Consider the following 27,527-nt stretch of genomic DNA (forward strand, 5'->3'; position numbering starts at 1 on the left):
TCTACTGCCCCCAGACTGTCACTGAGCCACTGCTTTAATAAGAACTATTTCAAGGGTTTGGAAGCAAAAGCAGAGAGTTACTATTGATCCAGGGCCTGTCTGTGTTTTGCATCCAAGGTGGCTCAGAAGAACAGCCTACCTGTTGGACAAGGCTGGCACTCTGGACTTCCTTCCATAGAGAAAAAGCCAGGGAAGCAGGCTCTGCAAAAGGTATGGCCAGGATTGGGCTCGTGGCCACCTGGGCAATGCTGAGGAGAGAAAACAGAACAATTTGATGAGGGTGCCTTTCCCCAACACAAAATTGACCATACAACCCGAGCCCAATTGATCCTTAATACACAAACAAAATAAATTTGCAACCAAAAATAGAGTTAAGAGGGACATTAAAAAAACTATGTATGCATGTATTATTACTTATTTGTCACTACCATATAATTAAAAAGACAGAAAGAAGATACAATATCAAGTTAAAATACATCAAAATATTAGAAAGTATTATTACCGTATTTTTTGCTCCATAAGATGCACTTTCCCCCTCTTAAAATCTAAGGGCAAATGTCTGTGCATCTTATGGAGCGAATGTGTGGTCCCTGGGGCTGGGGGGGGGGCAGGCTTCCCCCACCAGCCCTGACAAGCTCTGGGAGCAGCAGGAAGGCTGCGCGCAGCCTTTCCGCTGCTCCCCAACCTGCTCTTTGGGGCCGGGCTTCCCCCGCCAGCCCTGACAAGCTCCTGAGCAGCTCTGGGGTAGCCCGCAAAGCCTCCTCAGAGCAGCGGGGAGCCTTCATCTCGCTGCCCTGGTGAGGCTTCACGCAGCTATCCCTGGCTTTTGTGGGAGGTGGGGGGAGGGACAGAGTGATGCTCTCTCACTTCCCCCACCTCCCGCAAAAGCCCCCAAGAGCCGCATATTTCTTTTCTTGAATCCCCCCCCCCAAAAGTAGGTGCACCTTATGGTCAGGTGTGCCTTATGGAGCGAAAAATACGGTAACTAAAAGTGCTTATACTATATCAACATAAAAAGGACACATCCTATTCTTCTCATCTAAAAGTTGAACACCAATTAGGAGCTCAGCTAGCATTAGGTGTGATACTCTATACCTGTATCTCCTGTCCATCGAGGCAGACATATCCTTTGGGGCATTCCTGACACTCCATCTCTCCAGCAGGTGAATACTGACCAGGGATGCACTTTCGCTGTAGACCCATCTGTGGATCACACCGGTAGCCATCTGGACACACCTGGCACCCACCTCGGGTGCCCAAGCTGATGTAACCATCTGGGCAGGCCTGCCAAGGAAGTTATGAACCATTAAGAGGTGTACTGTTAAGTGGAATGGTGTCCCCAAAAGAGTCACAGAAATGCTGCGTTCCCAATTGGCCATTACTGGAACCAAGATCTTTATGAATAACATTTCACTAGCAGCCAAATGTCTGGGTATCTGTGACACAACTCATGAACAAGCATTTGCCCTTTATAACACCAACATTTTTGCTTCCATTTCGTGATCTCTTCTTGCTTCATGTGCCAGATCTTTTGGCAACTTTTTAGATCCAACTCATGTGTGGTGGACTCACGTGAACTCCAAGGGCAAAGGCATTAGCACCACTTCAGCTAGTGCATCAATTGTGCTATTCCTGGACAAGGATAGCCAGGCCACTGTAACTCATACACTGGTAAACTCATGTTTAGACTACTGCAATGCACAGTATGTGGACCTTCCCTTGTGGCTGGTCCAGGGGCTTCAGTTGGTGCTGCATATTGTGGTCTGGGTTGTGAGCAGTGGGTACATTATCACACCAATGCTAAAGGATCTACACTGGTCGCCAAGCCAGTTTTAAGGTCAAGTTACTTACATATAAAACCTAAACAACTCTGGACCAGGAAACCAAAAGGACTGACCCCCCACCCACCCAACCTGTCTGGGAACAGGATAAAGATGAATAAATGAAACCCCAGTTAGCCTTCCCATGGCTTGATGATTATTGACATGTCATAATGTAGAGGTGAGATTTTTCACTGGTAGTGCTGGTGTTATAGAATGTACTCTGTTGACATATACTCTGTATTAGAGAGAAGGATAAACTCAGTGAACTCTTTTTATTTTATTCTGGCAGAAGATGGAAGCAGGGGTGTTTTGTGGGAGCTTACTTGGCACCAGGAATATTTAAGAGGGAAAGAAAGAAAGTCAAAAGCAGAAAAACTGGAGCCAGTGGCGTAGCGTGGGGGGTCAGGGGGGGCCGGCCGCACCGGGCGCAACATCTGGGGGTTAGGGTTAGGGGGCGCAAATCCACGGGTTAGGGGGCGCAAATTACTTGCCTTGCCCCGGGTGCTGACAACCCACGCTACGCCACTGACAGGAGCTCACATTTTGCAATGCCCAAGAGGTTAGAAAACAACCCAAACACATCAGAAACAATCCCATAATATTCTTTTGGGCTCACGTCAGTTCAAGCAGCTGATGAAAGAGTAATTTCCCTTAAATAGCACTGCAGAGATGTGTTAATCACAGGATTTGGGAACACGCCCCATGTTTTGCCTGGCAGAGGGAGAACAACTGAACATATTATTTTAATTCAGAACATCTAATGGCGGGGATTTTGATACCCGGATGATGAAAGTTGCATTTTTTAACTTAGAGACCGCTATCTTCTATGCCAAGTACATTTAGATGGGAGGTAAGAATGGATCTGGACAGGAGCCTGCGTTACCAGCCCCTGAGTTTACAACAGCCTCCAGCTGGCTCTATATGTTTTGAAGATGGCCCTGACAATCTATAGAGCCTCATTACAGGAATGTCTAGGCCTTTCAGCAATGCCACTTCACATAGTTGCTCCCTCATGTTAGCTGCAATAATCAGCAGAGCACTATCCCAGCTGACTGGTTTTACTTTGTGCTCTACCTGCCCCCGCAACCCATGATAAACTGCATGAGATCTGTCTCCCGCTGTACTCCTGGGTACACTGTGGGCTCCTCAACACACATGGGGGGGGGAGAGAGAAAGAGAGAGAGATTCCAGCCTTTAAATTTTATTTCAAAAATCAGTTGTTAAATACTTAACTGACCAGTTGTGTCACAGATAACTCAGTTCTGCCCTCCTAAAATAAAGCCTGGCTACACCTATGCTGGGTGGGACTCCCTGCCTTATTGTTTGAAGAAACAAGAAGGATTCAGCAATTGAGTACCCTCTGAGTATGAACAGAAACCCCATTTTAGCTACTGACTCTCTCCATACTCTCCCTTTTCCCGTCCTGTTTCATTTACCTGGCAGGATGCAATATCTTCCTGAGCTGTAAGTTGATTATAGGTTCCTATGGGGCATAAGCGTGGAGCTATCTGACCTCCTGGGCAGCTGCAAAGCAAAGCAACAAAAGTTTGAGTCCAACGGACCTTTGGCTCCTTGTGAGTTTCCCACAGCAAGGGCTAAGCCTCAGCTGAACCTCAATTAGACCTAATAGGCTGACTCTCATATTATCACCCTATAGTGGGACTCAAAGTGAAGGTTTTCTTCCAGTTCACCCACAGGAATGTAGCTTTTTAGGCTCAGTAGGTAGTTTTAAGTAAAGTTCACATTTCTTGCAAGCCATTTCCCTTGATATAATGTATTTTGTATGTTACTTTCACCGATACATACATTTTTATGCATGCTTTAACTTTGCATGTGCGTTTTGGCAAATACTGGTTGCAGAACTGCAGCAGAAAATTTAGGTGAGAATTTCAAAGGATAGCTGTGTTCTGGGTCGCATATTGTTTCAGACAGTGTGGCTTTGATATATTTGGCTTTAAAGGCATACTAAATCAAATTTCTCCTCCATCCCCATGATCTGCAAAATCTTCCAAGGTCCTTCTTTCTAATACTCTCATCCCATTCTAAATCCATCCTTCACCCAATGCTGAAATATTGTCCCTTACTATCCTGCTTCTCCTCTGTCCCCAATAATGAATTGTAGTTTGTATGGACCTCGGGGCAGTGCCCTACTTCCTTTTCCTTTTTGCCTGGAAACCTCTGTAAAGTGCTACCTCCCTGCTAGCCTCTTCTAAGCACAGAAACAAACAGAAGCTTCTCTGGGATCCCTTTATGCATTTCTAGTTTCATTGTGTAACACACACACACACACACACACACACACAATCACTGGCCTAAGGTGCTCCCTTACAAGAATCCAACAGGGCACTCGAGGCAGTTGCCAGAGGTGTGGTAGTATCCTTTTGAGCAGTTAATGAGGCACCGACTCTTACAGATTATATCTTCATCGCTCATGGAAAGAGAGAGTGTTCCTGCAAGAGGGAAGAAAATGGTCCCTGGAGATGGCAAGCACAGCAGAGCCAGGATACTAGATCTAGCTTCCCAACAGAAATTGTCTGAAGCAGTGGCATAGCGTGGGTTGTCAGCACCCGGGGCAAGGCAAGTAATTTGCGCCCCCTAACCTGTGGATTTGCGCCCCCTAACCCGTGGATTTGCGCCCCCTAACCCTAACCCCCAGATGTTGCGCCCGGTGCGGCCAGCCCCCCCTGCACCCCCCACGCTACGCCACTGGTCTGAAGGCATGTGAGGCCACCACATTGCTAAAGCTAAGCAGGTCTGGATCAGTACCTGGATTGGAGAGCAACTGGGGACCACATCTATCTGTCTGTCTGTCGTATTGCTTTTATAGTCCACCTTTCCTCCAAAGATCTCAAGGTGGCCTACAACATTCTTCTCCTCCTCATTTTATCCTCCCAACAACCCTGTGAGGTTGGTTAAGCTGAGAGTGACTGACTGACTCAAAGTCACCCAGTGAGCAACATGACCGAGTGAGCATTTGAACCCTGGTCTCCCAGATCCTAGTACAACACTCTAACCACTACATCCCTTTGGCTCTCACATGTACGCTGTCTCGGGTTTCATGATGGAGGAAAGGCGGGATATAAATGCAATAAATAAATAAATTGCCCCTCTTTTTCTTCAAGGAGCTCAGGGTGGTGTACATGGTTCTCACTCTCCTCATTTAATCCCCACAACAACCTTGTGTAGTATTTCAGGGTGTCAGGCAGTGACCAGTCCAAGGTCACCCAGTGAGTTTCATGGCATAGTGGGGATTTGAACACTTGTCTCCCAGGTCTTAGTTTGGCCCTGTATGCCACAATCCTCTCAGTTCAGAAGGTCAGAAGAATGGTGTTACGACTCAATGTCTGAAAGACATGGCCTGGGAGATCTATCAGCAATCCTAGCAATGGGGAGGTTCACAGTGTGGCTTCGCGAAAGGCACTCAACACATGTCCAGAGGCAGTTTTATCACATCCCAGGACACAACCTTGCTATCAAGGAGGGATTCTGGAGCTGGCCACAAATCCAGCTCTGCCTAACAGAAGAGCAGAAGCCAACCTGAGAATCCAGAAATATGGCTCCCTTCAGGGGGGAAACCTGACACCTGCTTCCAAGAGACTTCAATGCAACTTCAATAATAATAATAATAATAATAATAATAATAATAATAATAATAATAATAATAATTTATTATTTATACACTGCCCATCTGGCTGGGTTTCCCCAGCCACTCTGGGTGGCTTCCAACAAAATATTAAAATATAATAGTCTGTTAAACATTAAAAGCTTCCCTAAACAAGGCTGTCTTCAGATGTCTTCTAAAAGTCTGGTAGTTGTTTATCTCTTTGACATCTGATGGGTAGGTGCTCCACAGGGCGGGTGCCACTACTGAGAAGGCCCTCTGCCTGGTTCCCTGTAACTTGGCTTCTCGCAGTGGGGGAACCGCCAGAAGGCCCTCGGCACTGGACCTCAGTGTCCGGGCAGAGCGATAGGGGTGGAGACGCTCGTTCAGGTATACTGGACAGTTCCCTTTGGGCAAAATGAAGATCTTACCACAAGCTCCTTTGTAACAAAAACAAACAAACACCCTTTTTGAAAGAGTGGAATTCATGAATCAACAGTTTGTATTAGGAAATGGGCTTCCTGAACCCAATGTCTAAAGAGTTTAGTGTGAGCACTTGACACTAAAACGCTTCTTTTCTGTGTCCCGACATCATTTCCAGAGCTCAGCCAGTGAGAGCCCATTAGTTTCAATCTAACGAAGGTCTGGCCCACAATCCCTTTGTAACTGTGCCTGGTGCTATGCCTTTTGGAGGACTTGACTCTCGGCACATGTATTCATTATTTGCTTATTAGGCAAGCAGCCCGACAAATGGTGGAGATGTTTGATGCTGGCAGCATGGGCCAGATTGTTCTTTCAGAAATGGACTTTGCTTTCAAACATGCAAACAGAAGAGAGCAGAGCAAAAAGGGGCAGGATTGTTCCACTGCCAGAAATTTACTAAGCATGCACAGAAATTAATGCTATATTTACACCATACATTTAAAGGGCATTTAAAGCACACCCCACCCAAAGAATCCTGGGAAGTGTAACCCCTGAGTCATAATTGCAAACACCCTTAACAAACTACAGTTCCCAGGCTTTTTTGGGGGGGTAGGGGGAAATGCACTTTTAAGACATGGTGGGCTTATCCATACCATGTAAGGAAGGGGCAGGGACAACAGAAGCATCTCACAATTTAAACATACTGAACAAGAGAAAATGCATTGAATGAAAACAAATTTGCCAAAAGATGGGTGATATTTATTTCCTTCTTGAATTATGATGTAAAACTGTATTCATCGTTCCCCTTAGCGAAGTCTTATTTTTAAACTTTATGATTAATGAGTATGCACTACTTTTCTCTTCTGAATTATTTTTTTAAAAAATCTCTATTTTTAAAACAACCACCACCACCAAAAATGCCAACAAGCCATGTAAAAGATTCTCGACTTAGGGTCTTGTCCAGGCTTAAGGAACGGAGGACAGAATGTTCCCTCAAATCTTCTTTTTAGAAAAACAAAAAACAGAAAAGACTGCATATGCACAGCATATATTTACAGCACACTACAACTCTTCCCCATCCTGGGAATTGTAGTTTGTTAAGGGTGATGGAAACTACAGCTTTACTATGGGTAAATTACAGTTCCCAGGATTTGGGGTGTGTGTGCTTTAATTGTATGGTGCGTATGCAGCAATTTAGGTGACAGTGATGAAGGAGAGAATGAGCACATTAAGAAAAATTAAACATACCTCTTGAGAAGAAAGCAAGGGCGGAAAACCAAAGGAACCAGCTCCAAAGTTCAGCCATCAGATCCAGGGAAAGCTGGCTCTGCCTGGCATGGGAGAAACCCAAAACCCATGCAAAAAACTGCCAAGTTCTCTTGCTGCCCCAGCAACTGATGTTTCCTTTGCCGGAGCCAAACGTGTAACCAAATCTCTCCTGGGTAATCACTTTCCAAAAGAGCCTGAAGTGAAATGAACACCGAGCAGCGGAAAAAGATGACAGCCCCCCCTCCCCGAGGTCAACGTTGTAAGGATGACCCCAGAATTCGAAAAGCCACAGCAGAGGCACTGGCAAAGCACAGGCCTTTCAAAAGCAGCCCCAAATTGTGACGGCCTGTGGATTGTTTTAAATTCCCAATGTGATCAGCTGCTAAATTAGGCAAAGCCACAGAATTCAGGCCTGCTAAAGGCTTTTGGGTAGTAGTCAATTTCCCAAAATTATAACGAATATCACATAACAAAACAACAAACAAAAACAATGACAACGTAGTCAACTCAGTTTTACTCAGAGTAAACCTGTTGAAATAAATGGTCCTAATGTAACCATGTTGATCAATTTCAATGGGCCTACTCTGAGCAAAGATTTATTGAATACCGCTCATTGTCCACAACTGCAACAATTAAACCTCCATGTTCAGAAGCAGTGTATATCTGACTAAGGCAGGGTAGGCACATTCATCATGTCCTTCCTGTGAGCTCCCCCTGGCACATCCAGCTTGCTGGAATTGCACTGGAGGCAGAGAGCTAGCTAGGATGGCCAGAGGCAAGGGTGGACTGCACTCCTGTATATTAAAGTAGCATATAGAATAGTGAGTCCCAAACTTTTGTGGACCACTGCTCCCTTGGTTCCATATATTCATCTCCAGAGCCCCCTACTTTATAAAAAGCATTATTCCAAATAGGAGTTTGCACCACACACTAAAGAAGATAAGAACACAATAAAATTTAAAACAGTAATGATTAATTGTATATTTACTCAAAATTAAAACTATTTAGTTTAATTAGTTCAATAAAATGGATAAACTTTATCCAGGGATACCAGCTTTTCAAAGTCTGGTAGTCATTGACACCTCCAGGGCTCCTCTGCCTCTCGGCACCCCCCAAGGTAGTGTCCCCCCAGAGGCCAATACTGCCTAGTTTGTGAATCATTGATATGGAATATAAAGTTTGGGCAGATAGGTGGCTGGAGGGCATTAACACTGGTAGGGTGGAAAGCAAGGAGACCAACAGAGCCAGTGGCAGGCTGAACTACATCCCTGACTTGTTGTAAGGAGGCAGGCAGTTGAGAGTTGACTGAGCTTTGTGGAACACATCACTGTAATGGACCAGCCTCTATTGCAAGGGCACACAACTAGTCAATATTATACCAGTCAAACTGGTATAACAGCAACAAACTCTTTGGCTGGAGGGTCTGAGGCTGGGCCACGGGAAGTAACCTAAGATGAGGCATCTTTCGGGACAGGCCAGTGGCCAGAGCCAATGAGCAAGTCACAACCAAAAGTCATCAGGATCAGAGAGCAGAAAATAGAAAGGGTGAGGACAGGCTAGCAGGTCATGACTTAGCACTGTCAGACTCAGGCGGACTCTATGCTTACCATCAGCAAGTGCCTGGGCTAGAATGGGGAACCTCTGCATAGTGACCCCATACAGTAAACTAGAAGATCTGCAGCTTGGATCATCTTCTCAGCTGAAAGAATTCTGGGGCTCTGGCCTGGCTCTGGCCACATCGGTTGCCCATTGGACAGGAAGGGCTATGAAAGGCTTCACATTTGATCTGGTACCTTCCTCAGCTCTGATTAGCTCAGATATGGCACTTAGGCCATGCACAGAAGTTTCCCTGTTTTGATCTCCACAATGCAGGAGGATATGCTATGTTCAAGTTCACTAAAACCCTGTCCAGAAGCAGCTTTTGCAATTACATCATGAAGATAAGATCCTTCAGTAATAAGAATAAAGAAAAGGTTGGAACTGGGCTGCTTGCTGTGAAAATGGGCTGATTGCAATGATACAAAAGTCTGCCCATTTTCATCTGTGAAAAATTCTGGAGAGTACAAAATACACACGTGCCAACTGAACAGAGACTTCTGAAAGGAACACATGAGCTCAGCAGGGAAGAGAACACCCTCCTTCAAGACTCTGAGATGCCACCAAAGGCCTCTGCCACCTGCCCCCTCAGCTAACAAGGATGCCATCTGTTGCACTTTTATAAAGTCTTTAATTAAACTCTTCCAATACATCTCAGATGCATCTGTTTCCTTCCACCCTATAAACAATTCCTGGGAATATCTGCAATTATCTTACATTACAGACAAGAATTGCCAATTAAATCTTTATCAACACAGTGTTAAAGAGAGGCAGCCAGCCAAATTCACTGATATAGTTTCCCTACCCCTCCTCCTCAACAGCTAGCTAGCAGTTGGAGAACACCTGTGGCTTTTATAGGGTGGGGGATGCAGATTTGCCAACCAGACAGCATCATTTTGCTAACTCAGTTAGGACAGCTGAGTTCTGAAACAACTAGTGATGCAGATCTGCATACTTCTCAAATACTTTTCTGCCTTATTGTATCAGATTGGCTTTGCCAGGCCTGATCCAATGCATGCCAGGTTCTACTCTAGTTCTGTCAGATCCACAAGATCCTACCATAACTCTTCCTTTAACTATCCAGCATCCTTCCTTCCTTCCTTCCTTCCTTCCTTCCTTCCTTCCTTCCTTCCTTCCTTCCTTCCTTCCTTCCTTGTCTATATTTTAGGTTATTATTCCTGTACAGTAAGGTAATGCTGTGGCTTGAAACTCTACTCCACCCCAATCATTATAGCATCTTACTTTTGGATTAGCAATAGTAATGTAGTTTCAATTCTCCTTTTTTCAACTCTTCACCCCCACCCGGGGAATACAAGAAGCAACTTGCTTGCCAATCCCTTTGGATGCAAGACGAAGTCATTTGCATCTTTTGTACGGGCTTCTGACTGGTGCTGCACCCTGTAATTTTAGCCTTCCAGAGCGATGTTAACACCTCGGGAAGAAGGCAGATCTGACAAGATAATGACATCTCCCCGACAATGATGCCTCAGACACATTTGGGGACAGGCACAAACAGCGCCAATGCTATTTTAGCACCATTCACCATCGAAGCAAGCTTCGCATTGGTGACAAGGATGGTGGGGTGGAAGCTGACGGCAATCAGAGCTGGTGGCATGACCTATTGCATACATGCAAGCACATTTCAGCCCAGCCCACGCAATCCACACTCAGCCTCTGTTCCAGGAAAATTGAAAGCTGCGTCATTTGCTTTACCCTTATAGATTCTCATTTGCTCGGTTAAAAGCAGTAAAGTATAGTACACCCTAGTTTTATTTTGAACGCCCTTTGTGCATGCTAATCCTTTCCCTCAACAATTTTTGCAGAATTACACTAACAGATTATAGAGTCAGTAGAACATATATTTAGCCAGTGTGGTCTAGTGCTTCAAGTGCTGGACCTGGGAGACCTGGCTTTGAATCCCCACTTAGCCATGAAGCTCACAGGGTGACCTTGGGCCAATCACTGCCTCTCAGCTTAACCTATCACACAGGGGTGTTGTGGGGTAAAATTGGGAGAATCATATGCACTACCTTGAGCTCCTTGGAGGACATAGTATATAAACATATCCTTGTTTACGAGGTCCATGGTACGTGCAACGATTTAAGCAAAAATCAGTTGCTTACATAATTGTTACTGCTGCACAATTAATGAAAAAAGGAGACTCTGATGAAAGAGTCTCAGCTTGAGCTGTGCTGAATATTCACCAGTCTGAATTTCTGAGCCAAAGATACATAGCAATTTTGGTGGGGTGGAAATTCCCTCCTTCTTGGATGAATTACAAGGGTGACTAATTCCTACCAGGGACTATGCAATGAGTGGGATAATGTCACAATGGTATGTAGCCAGTCACATTTGGCTACACCTTGCTGCATCCATGAAGACTAATGAGGGCAACTGAAAGCTATTTAAGATGAATATGGGAACATCTCTGTAAGAAGTTCTGAATAAGTGGTGGTGGTTAAAATAAGGATGAGCAGCAGTCAAAAAAAAAAAAAGAATAACATTCAGAAAATATTTGGAATTGTTTTCATTCTGCCTTAGTATAGTGTGAACAGAGAAGCTGGAAAGGCCAAATACCTCTTACTGGATCCTTGATAGGCTACTTGCAAGCATCATGTCCAGGATCCATTGCCCTGCCCATGGCCTATTAGCATCTTTTCCACTTGTGTGTCCCTTGTGCCCCCACAGCCTGACTTAAAACCACATCAACAAGTGACATTACCTTGCAGATTCTGCTGTGTGAGGTATCATAGAAAGGCACATAGGGGATAAAAGGAGAGGATTAGGAAGTGTGTTTTGTGCATTGCTCATGGGGTAAATAAAGAGATGAAATGCAAAGCATTAAGGGATTTCAGTTTGGTGCTGCTATTTGAGAGCATCAGCAGAATGATTACACTAAAGATTTAGTGAATCAGAGCACAATTTCTGGAAGAGAACTCAAAGGAATTGGGGCTAGGCAGTGCAAAGAATCTATGTCAACGGAATGCTGTAAGAATTCATTATATGAAGCTGTAAGGACATAAGGTGAAGAGGCCATAATTTGTTGTTCAAGGAAAGTCAACATCAAGAGATACAGAAGTCTGACAGTACAACAGTTGATTGAGATGGAAAGAACAGGGGGATATATATCTTCCTATATCTATATTTGTGCAAGACTGTCATCACACTAAGGTTTATTCTGCACAGGTGTAGGTGGGAAGAGGGAGGAGGAAGTCATTCACCAGAAGCAGGAAGAGGTTCTTGTTGTGGGGAGATAACATGAAGGCAGCCAGCAGTCCGTTTTCCCAGAGAGCCTGCATGGAGAAAGAGGCATGAACTGAGGAGTGGGGAACAGCAGCAGCAGCAAACCCAGTCTGAGGTGAGGCTCCAGCTCCCAACCCTCTCTTACCCTTCTCCTCCTTCCCACTTCCTACAACGTATTGGTACTAGTGGCAAAAGTCAGCAAAAAGCAGCTCAACCCCAGTCATGACAATGTTAATAACAGCTATGATAATAGCTGTGATTCCTGCACTGCAGGGTGTTGGACCTTTGGGTGTCTTCCAATTCTACAGTTCTATCATTCTTTAAGATCTCAGGAAGAAGCAATGGAGGGGGGAGGATGTGAGCAAATCTGAATTTAGGACACAATTCAGACTCTGCTACTACTGCATGCATTGCCCTGCTGTTCTTGTCAATGGTGCAAACTTGAGCGCAGGGCGGGGGGGGGGCAATCAGAAGCAATCCTTGCACTAACTTGATGCTGGTGCAACCATCAGGTTTGTATCAGACCCAGTGTTGGACATTAATGGCTGTGAGACTGGCTCAAGCTCCCTGGGATCCCAAGCTGTTTCAACCCTGCCCCTTCCACTGCATAATCCCATTGGCAGCAGTTGGCAGGAGGCTGGTTCCTAAGTGGAAGAGAGCCTCTGTTCAATCCACACACACACCGTTATCCTGTGCAACAGGGGAGATCAGATTGCTCTTATAGTAACTCTTACTCAGAGCAGGCATGGAGGAGAAATGTGATACACTTCACACTTAAAGGCAAACTTACCTGATTCACACTTTTTGAAACAAGATGTGAACAGCCATCTTTTGAAATTCACACATTTCGGAATTTTGCAATGCAGTTCTCAAGCAAACAAATGTGTGCAAAAGTGAATATCTTAGAATAAAGTGTGCACATGAATGCATCTATCAATGAAAATTACTAACAAAAAATGTGTGTATCTGAAGAAGTGTGCATGCACACGAAAGCTTATACCAAGAACTAACTTAGTTGGTCTTTAAGGTGCTACAGGAAGGAATTTTTTTATTTTGACTATGGCAGACCAACACGGCTACCCATCTGTAACAAAAATCTATTGCACATGGGGAAATTGCTTTGCAAAAAATGGCATATTAGGCAAAGCTGAATACAAAAATGTGTACATTGGGAGAAATTTGCACTAAAACACTGGTGAATTTTCATAAAGACTTTGAAAAGCAACACAAACTGATGTGGAAATGTGGAGAGCTGCACTGAAGATTGGGAAAAATGAGAAAGTGAGAGAAAACAAAAATGCCTATTTCCTCATCCCTACTTCAGAGTAAGCATGGATGGGGCTAAGTTGTAAAAAATATAGAGGGACTGGTATTTATGATACAACATAAAATCAGAAGACCCAGAGATGCTTTGCTTAGCTGCAGGGCCTTTGTGTACTGTATTCTGACCCAGGGAGATTCTTTCCCCCCATTCCATTTAGTAATGGAGCGATAAAACCTGCTCTATAGAGGGAATTTATAATGGAAAACACTGCCAAAGCCTTAACTAGTGCATTTTGGACAGCACCCTTCAATAAACCCTGTTTCAGGCTGAATTATTCATAGCTAAATGGACAGAACTCTCTCAACAACAAGGTTAGACCAATAAAATACATGTATTGTATTCCCAAGCCTGTGAAGATTATATGTTTTCTTTGAGTGCTCTGGGCCTTGATAACCAGTGGTGAGTGGAGTAGATGGATGGGGATGTTACATGCTGTACGCTTTGCACTGTAAGTGGGTAGCATTCTCTCAATATCTAGGACAAAAGTTTGAGGGTGTGCTAATCTCCTTCCAGGCATCCCAGTGTGATGGGCAAGGGGGCAGGGAAAGAGAGAGATGGTTTTCTGGGAGCAAATTGCCTTTATTAATATTTAATTGGTTCTCCACAACCACCCTAAGACCCTTGAAGCTGTTTACCACAATGCAATCATTTTCTCCATGACCAGTGCTATTTTCCTAGAAAAAGAGATGCAGGAACTCACCACGAACTCCTACCTTGTTATAATAGCAATGGCGCCCATGTGAGAGGTGCCAGAACTGAGTTCTGGCAAGTTCTGGCTGAAGAAAAGCCCTGTCTATAACTAAACTTGAATGACATTTGGGAAGCAGGGTGGAGCCACTTGAAGGTAAGGTGGCACATGTATGTAATGGTTCAAGGGGGACTTACACAATGGACTTACACTTCAGTTGTGAACAACCCTGCCTGTGAACTGCATGGGGTTGGTCATGGCCGAGGACTGAAAAAATAATAATAACATAAACGCTGACACAAATGACAAACTTGAAGCATGGACCACTTCACAGAGAGCCTGTGTGGGATAGTGCAAAGAGTGTCATAAAGCTCACTGGGTGACCTTGGGCCAGTAACTGCCTTCAAGCCTAACCTATCTCACAGGATTGTTGCAGGGATTAAATGAGGATGGGGAGAAGCATGTACCATCTTAAGCTCCTTGCAGGAAAAGGTGGAATATAACTGCAGTAAATTAATTAATTAAAATTAAGCCTAAACAGAAACTAGCAGAGAGGTGAGAATGAGGTGACAAGGGAGAAATGAGGAGTTCCCTTTTACTAGCAGTGGAAGGACTAGGAGCTCTGAGTTCTGAGATTTCTAAAGCTGTTGAGGTAAACAGCCATTTGTTATATTATCTTTCTCTCTCTGACTCATCATAGGCAGCAGATTGAACTTAAAAGATGGTTCATCAATCACCAAAACAGTAGCAGATGAATGCCAGAGAGCCACAATCCAAATTTAACAATTACACTATGGGCAAATGTTTTAAAGCAAAAAGAATGGCATCAGGATGCAAGCATTTATCACACTGTGGCAGGGGTGTAGGAAGAGGGGTGCGGGCCACCCCAGATGGCACACCGCGGGGGACTGCACTTACTGTGGGGCTTGGCCTGCAGAGCACCTGAGCCACACGTCTCTCCTGGGAGTGACACGGTGGCTCAGGGCCCCGTCCTGCCTGAAATGGCAGCGTGGGGCTTGCGTCCGCCAGGCGGACTCCATGGGCAGCTCACCGTGGTGCCCCCCTGGGTGGATTGTCACAGCGCCCCCGTGCGTGTATCGCTGTGGTGCCCCCATGGGCAGACCGTCCCACCCCCACTGCTCTGGGTGCTAGTTACTCCCCTGTACTGTGGGTGACATTTGTCCAACAATGGAGGAGAAGGATCACACACAGGACATTTCCTGAGCTAGACAGTTCACAGTTCAGAGCAGGGATGTCAAACCCATGGTCCTCCTGGTATAGTTGGCCATTATTTCTCATCAGCTGCAGCCAGCATGGCCGATGGTCAGGGATGATTGGAGCTGTAACCTGAGAACATCTGGTTCCCCTCACATGCCCTAGAGAGTTGCTGCTAGCCAGATGGCACCACACTGGGCTCAATGGCCCACTGGTCTGATTTGTGTTGGTTCAAACAAGTACATTAATCACTCCACGACTCCAGCATCAAGCAACGTCTTCCATGTATGAACGGGCCATTGCAGAATCAAACATCACAGATCAGATCCATATCTGACTTGGGTGTTATGCATAGCAAGAAATATGCATCTCCTCCTCCAGTTCTTCCAAAAGCTTCAGTAAGCATCCTATGAAAAACTGTGGAACTGTCTCCCACAGCAGGCACTGATGGCCACCAACAGACAGCTTTAAAAGAGGATCAGACAAATTTATGGAGGAGAAAGCTATTGATGACTATTAGGCATAAGACTCTTAATTTCAGAGTTGTGAGTCTGAACCCCACATTGGACAAAGGATTCCTGTGTTACAGGGGGTTGGACTAGGTGACTCTCATGGTTCATTCCAGCTCTACAATTCTATGATGGCTATGCTTTGCCATCACAGTCAGAGGCTATGCTTTGCCATCACAGTCAGAGGCTATATGCTTCTGAATCCCAGTTGCTGGAAACTGCATACAGGGAGGGTGGTCTTGTGTTCAGGTCCTGCTTACAGGTTTCTGGCATCTGGGGAGCTACTGTGGGAACAGAATGCTGCACTAGATGGACCAGTAGCCAGATCCACCAGCCAGGCTCTTCTTATGTTCTTAAACACCCTCTTGAACCATCAAAGCAGCAGTGGTAATGACCAAGTTAGGAAAAAGTCACAAATTATTTGCTTCCTTTTTCCCAATTTATATAGCGCTCAATTGTTAAAAACAAAACCCACAAAGCAGTTACATGGAAGTATGATTTGAAATCAAGAGGTCACCCTTTAGTGGGTAGTAGAGAGGCCAAAGGATGAGGAAGTACTGGAGGGAGGGAGAGAGGAGGGTGGCAGGCTTAAAATATACTATGTGGCAGATGATTTATCAAAGACTCCCAATGTTACATTAAAAGGGCTGCACGTTGCCCATCCGAGGTGCTCAGTAATGATTCCTCCACCCTTTCATCCTAAAGCAGCGATAAATTAGAAGCTCCTAATATCTGAATCTGAGGATCCCATTAAAATGATTTACAGCCTCGTTGGAGGCTGCGTTATTCACAGGGCAGGATGAATGAAGCCGATGTGTCCGTTCTGCCAGGAGGCAAAACTTAAGGCTGGTCAGATCCCATCAGGAATCTAATTGAAAGATGGGAAGCGTTTTATATACACACATTTGGCACGGAATACCACCCCCTCCTATGCACTGCCCAGGCGCTGAACACGCAACGGCAACAGAATTTATTTGCAAGAGATACCCTCGGCCTCATCATTACTCACAGCCAGGTTCTTTCCTTCTCTCCCTCCAAGATCCCTCTATCTTGCATGCATAAATTGTAGCTACTCCATACAGTTATTGGAAGTTTGATTCATTGACTCTGTCCTTCTCCCCCCCCCCCACCCTTCCCCAGTTTTCCTGGTGGGAAGGTGAGCATGGCGTTGTTGTATTTTGGTGAAAGGCCAAAAATAAAAACTTGCCCTCTGCTTATTTATATATATATTTGTAAATAAAAGGACAAGTCAAAGTAAAGGGAAAGAGGGGGAGGGGAGCCTTCTGGGCAGACGTTGTGCAAGAAATAAGGAAGAATCCATCAATGCTATATATTTATATCTATTGATATAGATAGGGTGGTATACTAAATAATAAAAGTTGCTTTCCATTTTGGGCCTTGTTGGACCTCAGGAATGGAGGAAGTTTCATTTCTCTTTCCTCACATTTTTAAAACTTAAGAACAAAAGAACACAGGAGGAGCCAGTGTCCAATAGGTGTGCAGATCACACTGTATGAAGTGTTTTCAATTTTTTTTAAAAAAATCAGAAAGTGTCTAGGCTTTAAAAATACATTTTAAAACACACACCGGGAGAGCAGTTCACCTTTTCTGAACCTGAAGCAAGGTGTCTTTTTCACTTAAGAAGTTCTTTGCCTCCTTCACCTGACTTTGGGCATCCTTTAATGGCAGGCATTGTTCCAAAGGAAGAAGCAAGCTGTGACTACTGAAGTGCAGCTGATCGATCCTGGGGAAAAAAAAAAAGTGCTGTTATTGGCTTTTTAAAAAATGCTTGTGCATACGCTTTGTTTCTTAAAGTTAGAGCTTTTTTCTTTTCATGACTCACTGATCTGATCACAACTGTTACTGTCCTTCTTGTCATTCCCCCCTCCTATCATTATGGATAATTTCCCCCTTTTTTCAAATTCCTACAAACAGAGGATTTGTTTCACATCACTAGAAGTAACATAAAACAAACAACAAACATAACATAACATAACATAACATAACATAGCATAGCATAGCATAGCATAGCATAGCATAGCATAGCATAGCATAGCATAGCATAGCATAGCATAGCATAACTAAGTTTTATGCCAAGCAGATCCACTGAGGCTAATAGACATGGCTAATGTGAGGGCGATCTGGCTGCGACATCTGTCACCCCATTGATCACCAGGGTTGATTCGGCTGATCTGGCTGGCTAGGCGGGTGTCCCCTTCCTCCCTCACCGCTCCATGTGCGTCCCTCCCGAAGCTGCGCACTCAGTGGAAGAAGACGACCATCCCAGATAGAAGGAGTGTACCGTTCTTCGGTCAAGGGTATACGATAGCTGCGCTCCCCTGCTAGAACCTCCAAACAAGCTCAAGGTTCACTTGTAGGAGAACGTAGGGTAGATTCATTAACTTCAGTGGGTCTACTCTCAGTAGGATTTAGCAGATTACAACCCCCATCTTCTTGTATTCCCTGCTATCTATGTGAACAGTTGAAACTAATATTTGAAAATATTTACTATGTGCTGAGATTTTCAGCTTTGCCATTTAGCTGGTGAATGTTGAATTTCAAAGCCAAAAATTGAATTTTCCAGGTGACTCTGAAATTGCACTTCATAAAGTGAGATCTTCGAATCTGTCGGTGTCTCACCATCATCACTGTTGTTTTATTTGTATGTTGCATTTTCCATCCAAATGATTATGTTCAAAGTGGCTTACAATAGTGAGAAAAAGAATGTGCCACAAAATAAACACCTGCAAGAATAATTTCATAGTAACAGCAACAGTAAAATAGCAGCATACGACAAATGTAACAAAATTTGAAACCCCTAACATTTCAATGCGATAATATGTGGCAGCATTAGACCTCCTGGAAGCTGTAAAAATAGCAAGAGAGCTTGAACAGTTTCATCTTGGTCCTGGATATAACAGTCCCTGCTGCTTTGTCTGCTATAAATTAGCCAAGAATCAAGCTACAGTAGTGTGATCAGATGTCTAGGCCCTGGTTTCCCAAAGGGCTGCAGCCCCTTTGACATTACCCTTCAGGTAGACGTTCATCCCATGACATTGCTCACAGTCCCGCTCCTGCAACAGTTTCCTGGAAGACAGGCGCTGGGAACATTCTGCCCTCCAGCTGTTACTGACCTATAACTCCCATCAGTCCCAGCAAGTATGTCCAATGGCGAGGAATGGCAGGCATTGTAATCCAGCAACATCTGAAGGGTCAAAGGTTCCTCACAAGTGTTGTAAGGCTTCCAAAGGTAGAGGGTGGAGGGTCAGCTGGAATGATTCCTCCAATGATATTTCTCCACCTCTTGATGATTTTGGCAGGCGTCAAATATGAAATATCAGAAGCAGGTCACTGTCAAATAATACATGGGATGTCATCTGTCAATCAGCATTCCACTTGAGTCATTGATGTCTGTAAAATGCAAAGTATCATGGCATGTTAGTGGTTAGGGTGTTGGATGAGAACCCGAGAGACCAAATCCCCACTCGATCAAGGAGCATGCTGGGTGACATTGGTCACTGTCTCTTTTAGCCTAACATACCGCACTGGGTTGTTGAGGGGATAAAATGAGGAGGGGGAGAACCACAGATAATTAATTAAATAATAAATAAATAAATTAATAATAATAATAATAATAATAATAATAATAATAATAATAATAATAACAATAATAATAATAATATATTTATACCCTGCCCATCTGGCTGGGTTTCCCCAGCCACTCTGGGCGGCTCTCAACTGAATATTAAAAACACAATACAGCATTAAAACAGGGCTGCCTCCAGATATCTTTTAAAAGTAAGATAGTTGCTTATTGCCTTGACATCGGATGGGTGGGTGTTCCACAGTGCAGGCACCACTACCGAGAAGGCCCTCTGCCTGGTTCCCTGTAACCTCACTTCTCGCAGTGGGGGAACTGCCAGAAGGCCCTTGGTGCTGGACCTCAGTGTCCAGGTTGAACAATGGTGGTAGAGACACATCTTCAGGTATACTGGGCCGAGGCAGTTTAGGACTTTAAAGGTCAGCACCAACACTTTGAATTGTGCTCGGAAACGTACTGGGAGCCAATGCAGATCTCTCAGGACTGGTGTTATATGGTCTCGGCGGCCACTCCCAGTCACCAGTCTGGCTGCCACATCCTGGATTAATTGCAGTTTCCAAGTCACCTTCAAATGTAGCCCCATGTAGAGCACATTGCAGTAGTCCAAGCAGGAAATAACTAGAGCATGCACCACTCTGGTGAGACAGTCCATGGACAGGTAGGGTCATCTTGAACTCATCAGAGGAAAGAAACTGAGGAGAAATTATGGAGCAACCACAGCGTTTACAGTAAACGTTTATCACGAGAATAGGCCTGCTCCTCACACTTTCTGCCTTTGGAATGTTGTCTTTACTTATTGAGAGCCTCTTGGTCACAGTTCATGTTAATTGTGTATTTTTTGTTTGTTTTATTACCAAAGCTTGGGTTACAAACAGTCCATACAAGGCATCTGAGGGTTTTTTTAAAAAAACTTTCCCCTGTTTAGTCTAGTGTGAAATTGTTTTCAGGTAGCGATTAATTCCACCCTGGCATTCCTCCCCCTTGTCAGATCATTCACACTGTTTGAGGGAACACTTTACTAAATGGTACCCTTCCCTTATCAGAATCTCAATTACAGCTCTGTTGTATCCCAACCAACTCATGCTATAGGAGGGTGGCAAGTTGCATCCATTGTCCCTTACGGGTGTTCATATCCACTTTCTTTGCTTCTTAATTGTCAGGTAACACATGAGCTTATCTGAAACAAGATAAATGACATGGTGAGGCAATATGCTATTTGCTTTGGTGGCCAGGGAGGTGGGAAGAAAGGTAGCTGAGAGTTAGCCTGGGGTGGGCTTAAAAGGTGCTGGAAGGCTCTTTGAAGCAGCCTGGGAACACTAGCCAGGTGCAGAGGTGAAGCTAGCTGCTCTGGGGGGTGGGGGGTGACTTCTTTAACCCACCTCCTGTGCTTGGGAGATTCTCTTATGTCTGGTGTCATGTCCAATTTGACATTGTCCCATTTGGAAACAATGGCATTAGTCATGATCAGCTTGTTCTATTCTTTTCAAAGGGTTAAAGGTAAAGGGACCCCTGACTATTAGGTCCAGTCATGGCCGACTCTGGGGTTGTGGCGCCCATTTTGCTTTATTGGCCGAGGGAGCTGGCGTACAGCTTCCGGGTCATGTGGCCAGCATGACTAAGCCGCTCCTGGCGAACCAGAGCAGCACACGGAAACACCGTTTACCTTCCCGCTGGAGTGGTACCTATTTATCTACTTGTACTTTGACGTGCTTTTGAACTGCTAGGTTGGCAGGAGCAGGGACCGAGCAACGGGAGCTCACCCCGTCACAGGGATTCAAACCGCCGACCTTCTGATCGGCAAGTCCTAGGCTCTGTGGTTTAACCCACAGCGCCACCCGCGTCCCTTTCAAAGGGTTAGTCTTGACTAATTTTAAGTGGATTGGAACCCAAAAGTTTTATATGGGTTTCCCCTGTCATAATCATTTAAAAAAAAAATCCTAACTTTTGCAGCAGGACGAAATGAAAGGATCCTCATATAACACTTTTCTCAGCAAAGCAGAGAATGAAAATATATAGAAAGGTGAAAACAACAAATTACTAGAAGCTTCCTGGGAATAGATTCCAGCGAATGGGAAATGGGATTTTTATAATCTCTAAGCAATTTGTTATTTTGACCTTTGCATATTTTTTTTGCAAAGCTAAGGTTGGGTGCACACTTTGAATAAAGTGCACTGAGAGTGAGTGATAACAGATTACGCAGCAGCAGGGAGCCTCTTGCATACTAACAGCCCATTTCTGGGTATATCTAATGTGTGTGTCTCTGTGTGTGTGCATTTGTTTTGCATAGGGTACAATTTTTTTTGGTAAAGGAAGTGTTATGCATGCCCTTGGATAAAAAAGCTCTTCAAATCCAGCAACATTTACAAAGTTTTCTGCTCGGAACTCAAATTCAGGCTTTTGAGTCAGAAGGTGGGGTTTGGCTAATCTCATGCAATATGCAAAACTAGTAACTTTCGCCCATTTCAAAAAAGGATGCACAAGCACCCCTTTGCTTGAAATGGATCGAGTGTTTGCCAGAAATTGGCCTAAGCGCTAGCAAAAGCCCAAAACTTTGGTTGAGTGCTTGAGACTTGAGACCTTGCAAGAGGCCCAATTGATTTTTCCACTTCCTCCACTACAAGGGCCCATAATGCTTCCTTTTGGGGGGGGGGGGGGGAAGGAGCCTTGAAGCTACTCATATGTGATGCATGGGCAGTAACAGGTGGAGCATCCTTTCTTGCTGGAATGGGACCCAGACGACAGCTCCCAGCACTCCCATGTGGTTCTATAAGCACTAATTTCCATCAGGGAGAAGACCATATAGATGCCAAAGGGCTTTCTCCCTGGTAGAAATGGAACAGCATCATTTTCCTTCTAGGGATGCTGCGCTTTCCCAGTTACATCCTCAGTGAGAAAGAATGCTCTGCCAGGGATATGAGACACCTGCTACTTTCTTTCAAGCAAGAAACCACTACCTGCCTCCATTTTTTACCCCCAATATCCCAAGATAGTTTGGCTCTTGGGGTTAGTGGTAATGGAGGATGTGGAAGCAGATACTTGATGACCCTTGCTGGCTTGAATGTACTCATGAGGAACTGAACAGGGGCGCCCACTTTTGTTGACATCATTTCTCATGACACCTCCAGTTTCAATTTTTTTTACAGACTGGCAGCAAGGTGTCCCAGCAGATTGAAAGTTACATGCCTCTGAGCGTTCTTCCACACTTCCACTTGTTCTGCCACTTTCCCACTTTTTACTGTTGAATTGGAGTAAAGGTCAATCGGGCTTTCTGCTGGTTGACAATTCAATGGTAAAGAGTGTGTTTTTTCCGGGGAGAGTGGCAGCACAAATGGAAAACCACTTGGACCTGTTCCTAGAAAGCATGGGACAAGGGAAACATCTCTGCCCCATGTTTTCTAGATGCAGAACAAGTGAAGTGTGAACCTGAGTCACCTGCTATGGGATGTGAATCCAGAGGCTCAGAATTACATGTGGAGATGTATATGGATAGAGTCTGCCCTCTTCAGCATGGAAGCCAACAAAGTGAATAGGTATACAATTTAGAAAGTTGTTGGTTCACAACTCACCGTAATTAACATCTCGCTAGGCTGCCTTAGGCAAGACACCGTTATCCCAGCTTCAGCCCTCCTCCCTCACAATAAGTATACTGGCCTTACAGGATTGTTGTGAGAACTGCTGCATATCTAGCAGGCCCTGCCTGCTGCTGGAGAGGAAGCAACATGTGCCTCCCTCCTAAGCCGAGGTACATAATTAGACCAATTGGTTTGGTCTGTGAGGCAGGAAAGCCCACGTCTCCTCTGCTGCCTGATGCATCTGCCTCACTCTGTTTAATGATAGAGCTGGGCCCAAAGTCTTGATTGATTGGTTGAAATGCTCTCTACATGGATCTCCCATATGGGGATCAAACCTGCAACCTTGGCATTATGTTGTTTGGCTATAGCTCCCACCAGCTCTGGTTAGCACAGCCAATAGTCAAGGAAGATGGAAGTTGCAACCCAGCAATAACTGGAGGTCCCCCACCCCTGCTTGTACCCACACAAGGCTGCTTGACCATTAAGATGAGCATGGCCCCAGCTTCTGAAAAGAGCAGGGTGACAATGAAGAACAGGGTCTTTTTTATTATGGCACCTTGTATAGAGAATGCCTCCTGTCCCTTCATCCAGATCCTCCTTTGCTCACCTTTAGAAAGAATATAAACATACCATTTCCCCCCTGCTGCTTTTAACATGATTTGATGCTGCTGTTTATTTGATTTCTGTTACTGATTGCTTTCCTTATTATTTGTTTTCTCTCTCGCTTCCAAATGCTTTATAGTGATTTGTTTTTATATGCTGTGAGCTGCCTCATTAACCTTTTTGGTTAAGAGGTGGGGTATGAATACAACAAACAAATACAACACAAGCTGCTCTGCAAATGGAAAGCCCTCTATAAATGTGCATCGAGGAACATGACTGATGAGCAGCGTACAATTAGTGCTTTGTCACAAAGTCTGCTAATGGGAAGGGGAAGTTCATATGTAGGGCAGGGAAGGGCAATGATCACAACACAGTAGGGAGCGGTGAAGGCAAAATGTCGGCCTGGATAGCTCCTTTGGTTAGAGTGTGGTGCTGATAACACTAAGGTTGCGTGGCGATACCCGCCCCCTCCCACAGATGAATAAATAACGACACCAGACACCAGAATTTAGGTTGATGGGCGAAAAATGGCCACAACTTTATTGATTACAGGTAAGAGCGGTATTGGCCTTGGGGTCCCTTCCAACTCTATCATTCTATTATCTATGAAAATGTGGCTGAAATCAGCATTGCCTCTATGTCAGTTCCTCCCTGGTGCATTGCCTATGCCATTCCATCAAGAACGAAGGATCATGAGATCCTTTGGGTGAAGGGATTTCCTTCCTTGAGAGAGACCAGTGAAGGGTCATTCATACCTGGGGGCCCCTGTAATTCTCATAAGAGGAGGAGAGAGTCTTTTAAAATAAGTCAGCCACTGGCTCTGTTATTCTGATCTCCACCAGCAAAGTATTGTTAACACACTGGAGATATCCAGCTTAATATTCAGGCCTTAGTCATCAACTTCCCCTTTAGCTTTGTCTGGATTCCCTCATTGACTGACTTTCCCCAACTGTCTCTCCTAACTGGCAGTTAACTCCCAACTGTCATTCCCAACCAGCCAGAACCTCTGGCCCCTCGGACTTTGTTGTTTCTCAGCCTATTGAAATGAATTTACCAGAAGCAAGTCCCATTAATAAATACAAAAAAAGTTTCTCTCTCTCCTTTCAGAACCTGCCACCAAGCAGCTACTGCTAAGTAGGCCTGCAACACAGTAACAGCACAAGGCCTCCAATCCCATTCCTAGAAAGGCTCTGACTGTGGCTGATGACCTTGGCAGACTCTGTTAAGTGTCACTACCTAATCTTATTCCTCCAAATTGGTGTGAAGCCAGAACTCAACACCGCATTGAGCTGCTGACAAAAGCAATGAATTTTTTGCCTTGATTTTTCGCTACAAAGCTCGTGTACTCCACAGAGCCACTGCTAGCACAATACATAGCAGAAGCGATTTAGTCAATCAATTTACACAAGCTTACTTGATTGGAAAGGCAAGCATGATTAATTGGGAATAGGGGTCAATTCTTTTTTTTAAAAAAAGTATTTTCTTTTTAATTTATATTCTTGCTTATGTATTTAGCCTGCCTTTCTTCTATCATGGAACCCAAGGTTGTATACATGTGGCTCTGACACAATCTCTCATCTGGGCATTGGCTAGGTTTGGCCATGCTTAGCTCTATGTTCCTTCAGACCATACGCTGGGGATGGAGATTGGTTGCATCTTAAAATGCATTCCCCTTTTGCTTCCATACACAGGAGAAGATGCCTCTTCTGTTACAATGCAAGAAAGGTGCTTGGAGGTATTCAGCTGGCTGTGTACCTGACTCCAGCCCTTCTTTACAATGCCATCTAGCCATAACAAGTTGACTGGGTGGACCTTGGAGATTATTAATGCTGCAGCCACCTAGACTCCAGGATCTCTTGGATGATTCAGTTCAGCCTTCTCCAACCTGGTGCTCTTCCAGGTGTTTTGGACTTCAACTCCCATCAACCCCAGCCAGTCTTTTAATAAGACACTGATAAGTGAGGGCTAACACATGCTCTCATGTCTGATTTCCCTTCCCTGTTTCGGCAACGGGAATAAAAGGGGAAAACTTGGGTTGAAACTTGGATGCTAACTAATTGTTAGCATTGTCCCATTAAGGGGTAGATTTGGACCAGGACTGCCAGTTGCTAATGATAACGCTTAGTCTGTTGGAAGTGCAACACCAGAGATCATTCAGTCTTTAACTCAAGGGGCTAATTTAGTTCTCAATGCTACTCAACTATCCAAGGGCTGTGTGTGGAGGTGTTGTTTAGCAACCAGTCACAGTGGCATGACCCTCACTGATTGGCTGTGTAGGTCTGAGAGAGTTTTCTTCTATATAGTTAGTTGTTTGTTTCCATGCTATGTGCAAGACCAGAAGTAAGACAAAATTTCTCTATTCCTTTCTCCTCAAATTATACACTGCATTCAGTTTCCCCACTAAAGAATTATCAGAATTTCTTTTCTCACTGGACTGCATCAACATTATTTTAAGTGACTTGACTAACCTAGCCTTGCTGAGAAATTCTACCAGGACTTCTAGGTACTAGGCTCTGAGTAAAATATCAGCTGAAATACATCTGCATTGATTTGGAATACATCCCCTTCCAAATTATAAGGCATATCAATATCTCCAGATAAAAGGAAGCAATTTCTTCAAAGAGGCTGCGTCTCCTCCTTCCATGATCTCAGCTTCACCTCCTGCAATCTGAGTGTCATGGGTTCAAGTGGGTGCTAAGCCCACCCTTATGTTGGCTTTCCTTTGGCGTCATGACAGCCTCTTCCTATTGTTTGACTTGAGAGGAGAACCTTGCTAATTGGCAGTGTAGCACTGTGCACGGAGGAGGAGAAGAGCAGCTGTGTGTGCCTCTCAGCTTCCTGGAGAGGTTGCAATGGCAAGGCACTTCCAGCTCCTCCAGCGTTTCCCCAGCCAAACAAACAAAAAAGAACCCAGCCAAACAAACATGCAGATGTATATTCATGTGCAGCGTCAAGAGATCTGCTCCTGCCTGCCCAAGGAGAATTGGGATTTGATTTGCATCTTCAGGAACAGAAACTCTTTGTCTCTGAGAAGGGTCTCCAAGCAATTAGCAGATGGAGCAATGGGGCAGATGAATGGGAGTTGGAGGAAGAGGAAGCAGAGAAAGGGACTTCAGCCTCTTGTGAAAATTAGTCCCTAGGTGTGGGTGGGGAGGCTTTTTGAAAACTTCATCTATGTGCTGCCTTTCCGAAGTGGATTTTATCCCAAAGCAAAGCATTTGCACTGCTGTCTCAAACCATGAAAACAATAAGATGATTCCTTATAATGAATTTTTGAGAGTTTATTTTGAGAATCCTATATACTTCAGAGTTTGTGAATGTGTAGGTGAACCTTGGTGGCAGGAGATGTAGTATGTTTTGGATTTTGATGATGATGGTGATTTTAACAAAAAATGCATACTAGTATTCTTGTTGCTGGCAATTCTGAGAAAGTCATTCATGCTGGCCAAACCAGAGAGAGACAGACAGAGAGAGAGCTAAACCAGATCTTACACAGAAGACATTTTTTAAAATGAAAAATAGATGGGGGGGGGAGAGAGATTCCTGGCAATTGGACTGAAAGAGAGGCAGAGAGGAGGAAGGGATGTTTTACCCCTTCAGGGATGACACCCAGGATATAGGCCACACACCCCGCACCCCCCTTCCTACACCCCTGGGGGCAGCAAGAGCTGGGATTAAGACTAGCATGGCTCATTTTGTGGGGTACCATGAAACATGGAGTTTTGACCACCAAACATTACAGGGGCCCTTATCCCTGTGTTTGGTGTCACTTTGGAGTGAATTCGATGATGTCGGGCTTTTGGCAAAATCTTGACCCTCGCGGGTTAGGGCGCTGAGGGCTCGTTTTGTGGGATGCTGTCAAATGTGGGGGTTTGACCGCCAAACATTGCAGGGGGTCTAGTCCCAGCGTTAGGCACTGCTTTGGAGTGAATCGGACGATGTTGGGCTTTTAGCAAAATCTTGGCCCTGCGGGTTAGGGCCTCCCTGCAGGGTAGGCTCACCCCTGCATTACAGGCTTAGGAGTCTGAGAGAGAGTTGAGATGTTTGCACACATGGTCTA

At 44.7% G+C, this 27,527-nt stretch overlaps 1 protein-coding gene and 1 long non-coding RNA gene across 2 annotated transcripts in view; both read right to left on the minus strand.

Moving 5' to 3' along the window:
- LOC310695940 (uncharacterized protein) overlaps positions 1-17,315 on the minus strand; it is a 146,495-nt gene extending 129,180 nt beyond the window's left edge. Inside the window, exons 1-6 of the mRNA XM_083480876.1 lie at positions 17,279-17,315; positions 11,934-12,005; positions 4,153-4,273; positions 3,260-3,347; positions 1,096-1,284; positions 140-248 (exon numbers count right to left, since the gene is read on the minus strand). Of these exons, the coding sequence (XP_083337002.1) occupies positions 140-248; positions 1,096-1,284; positions 3,260-3,347; positions 4,153-4,256 (490 nt within the window). The 5' untranslated portion in view covers positions 4,257-4,273; positions 11,934-12,005; positions 17,279-17,315. The remainder of the gene's footprint in view (positions 1-139; positions 249-1,095; positions 1,285-3,259; positions 3,348-4,152; positions 4,274-11,933; positions 12,006-17,278) is intronic.
- Positions 17,316-18,086: 771 nt separating this feature from the next.
- LOC310696088 lies at positions 18,087-24,948 on the minus strand. Its single transcript, XR_014520407.1, has 3 exons — positions 24,223-24,948; positions 19,750-20,469; positions 18,087-19,102 (listed from the first exon to the last, which is right to left on the minus strand). It is a non-coding gene; the product is annotated as an uncharacterized lncRNA (long non-coding RNA).
- Positions 24,949-27,527: the final 2,579 nt, after the last annotated feature.

The sequence above is a fragment of the Podarcis liolepis genome, assembly GCF_965112155.1.
Source record: "Podarcis liolepis genome assembly, chromosome: 16".
In the NCBI taxonomy this organism is placed as follows: Eukaryota; Metazoa; Chordata; class Lepidosauria; order Squamata; family Lacertidae; genus Podarcis; species Podarcis liolepis.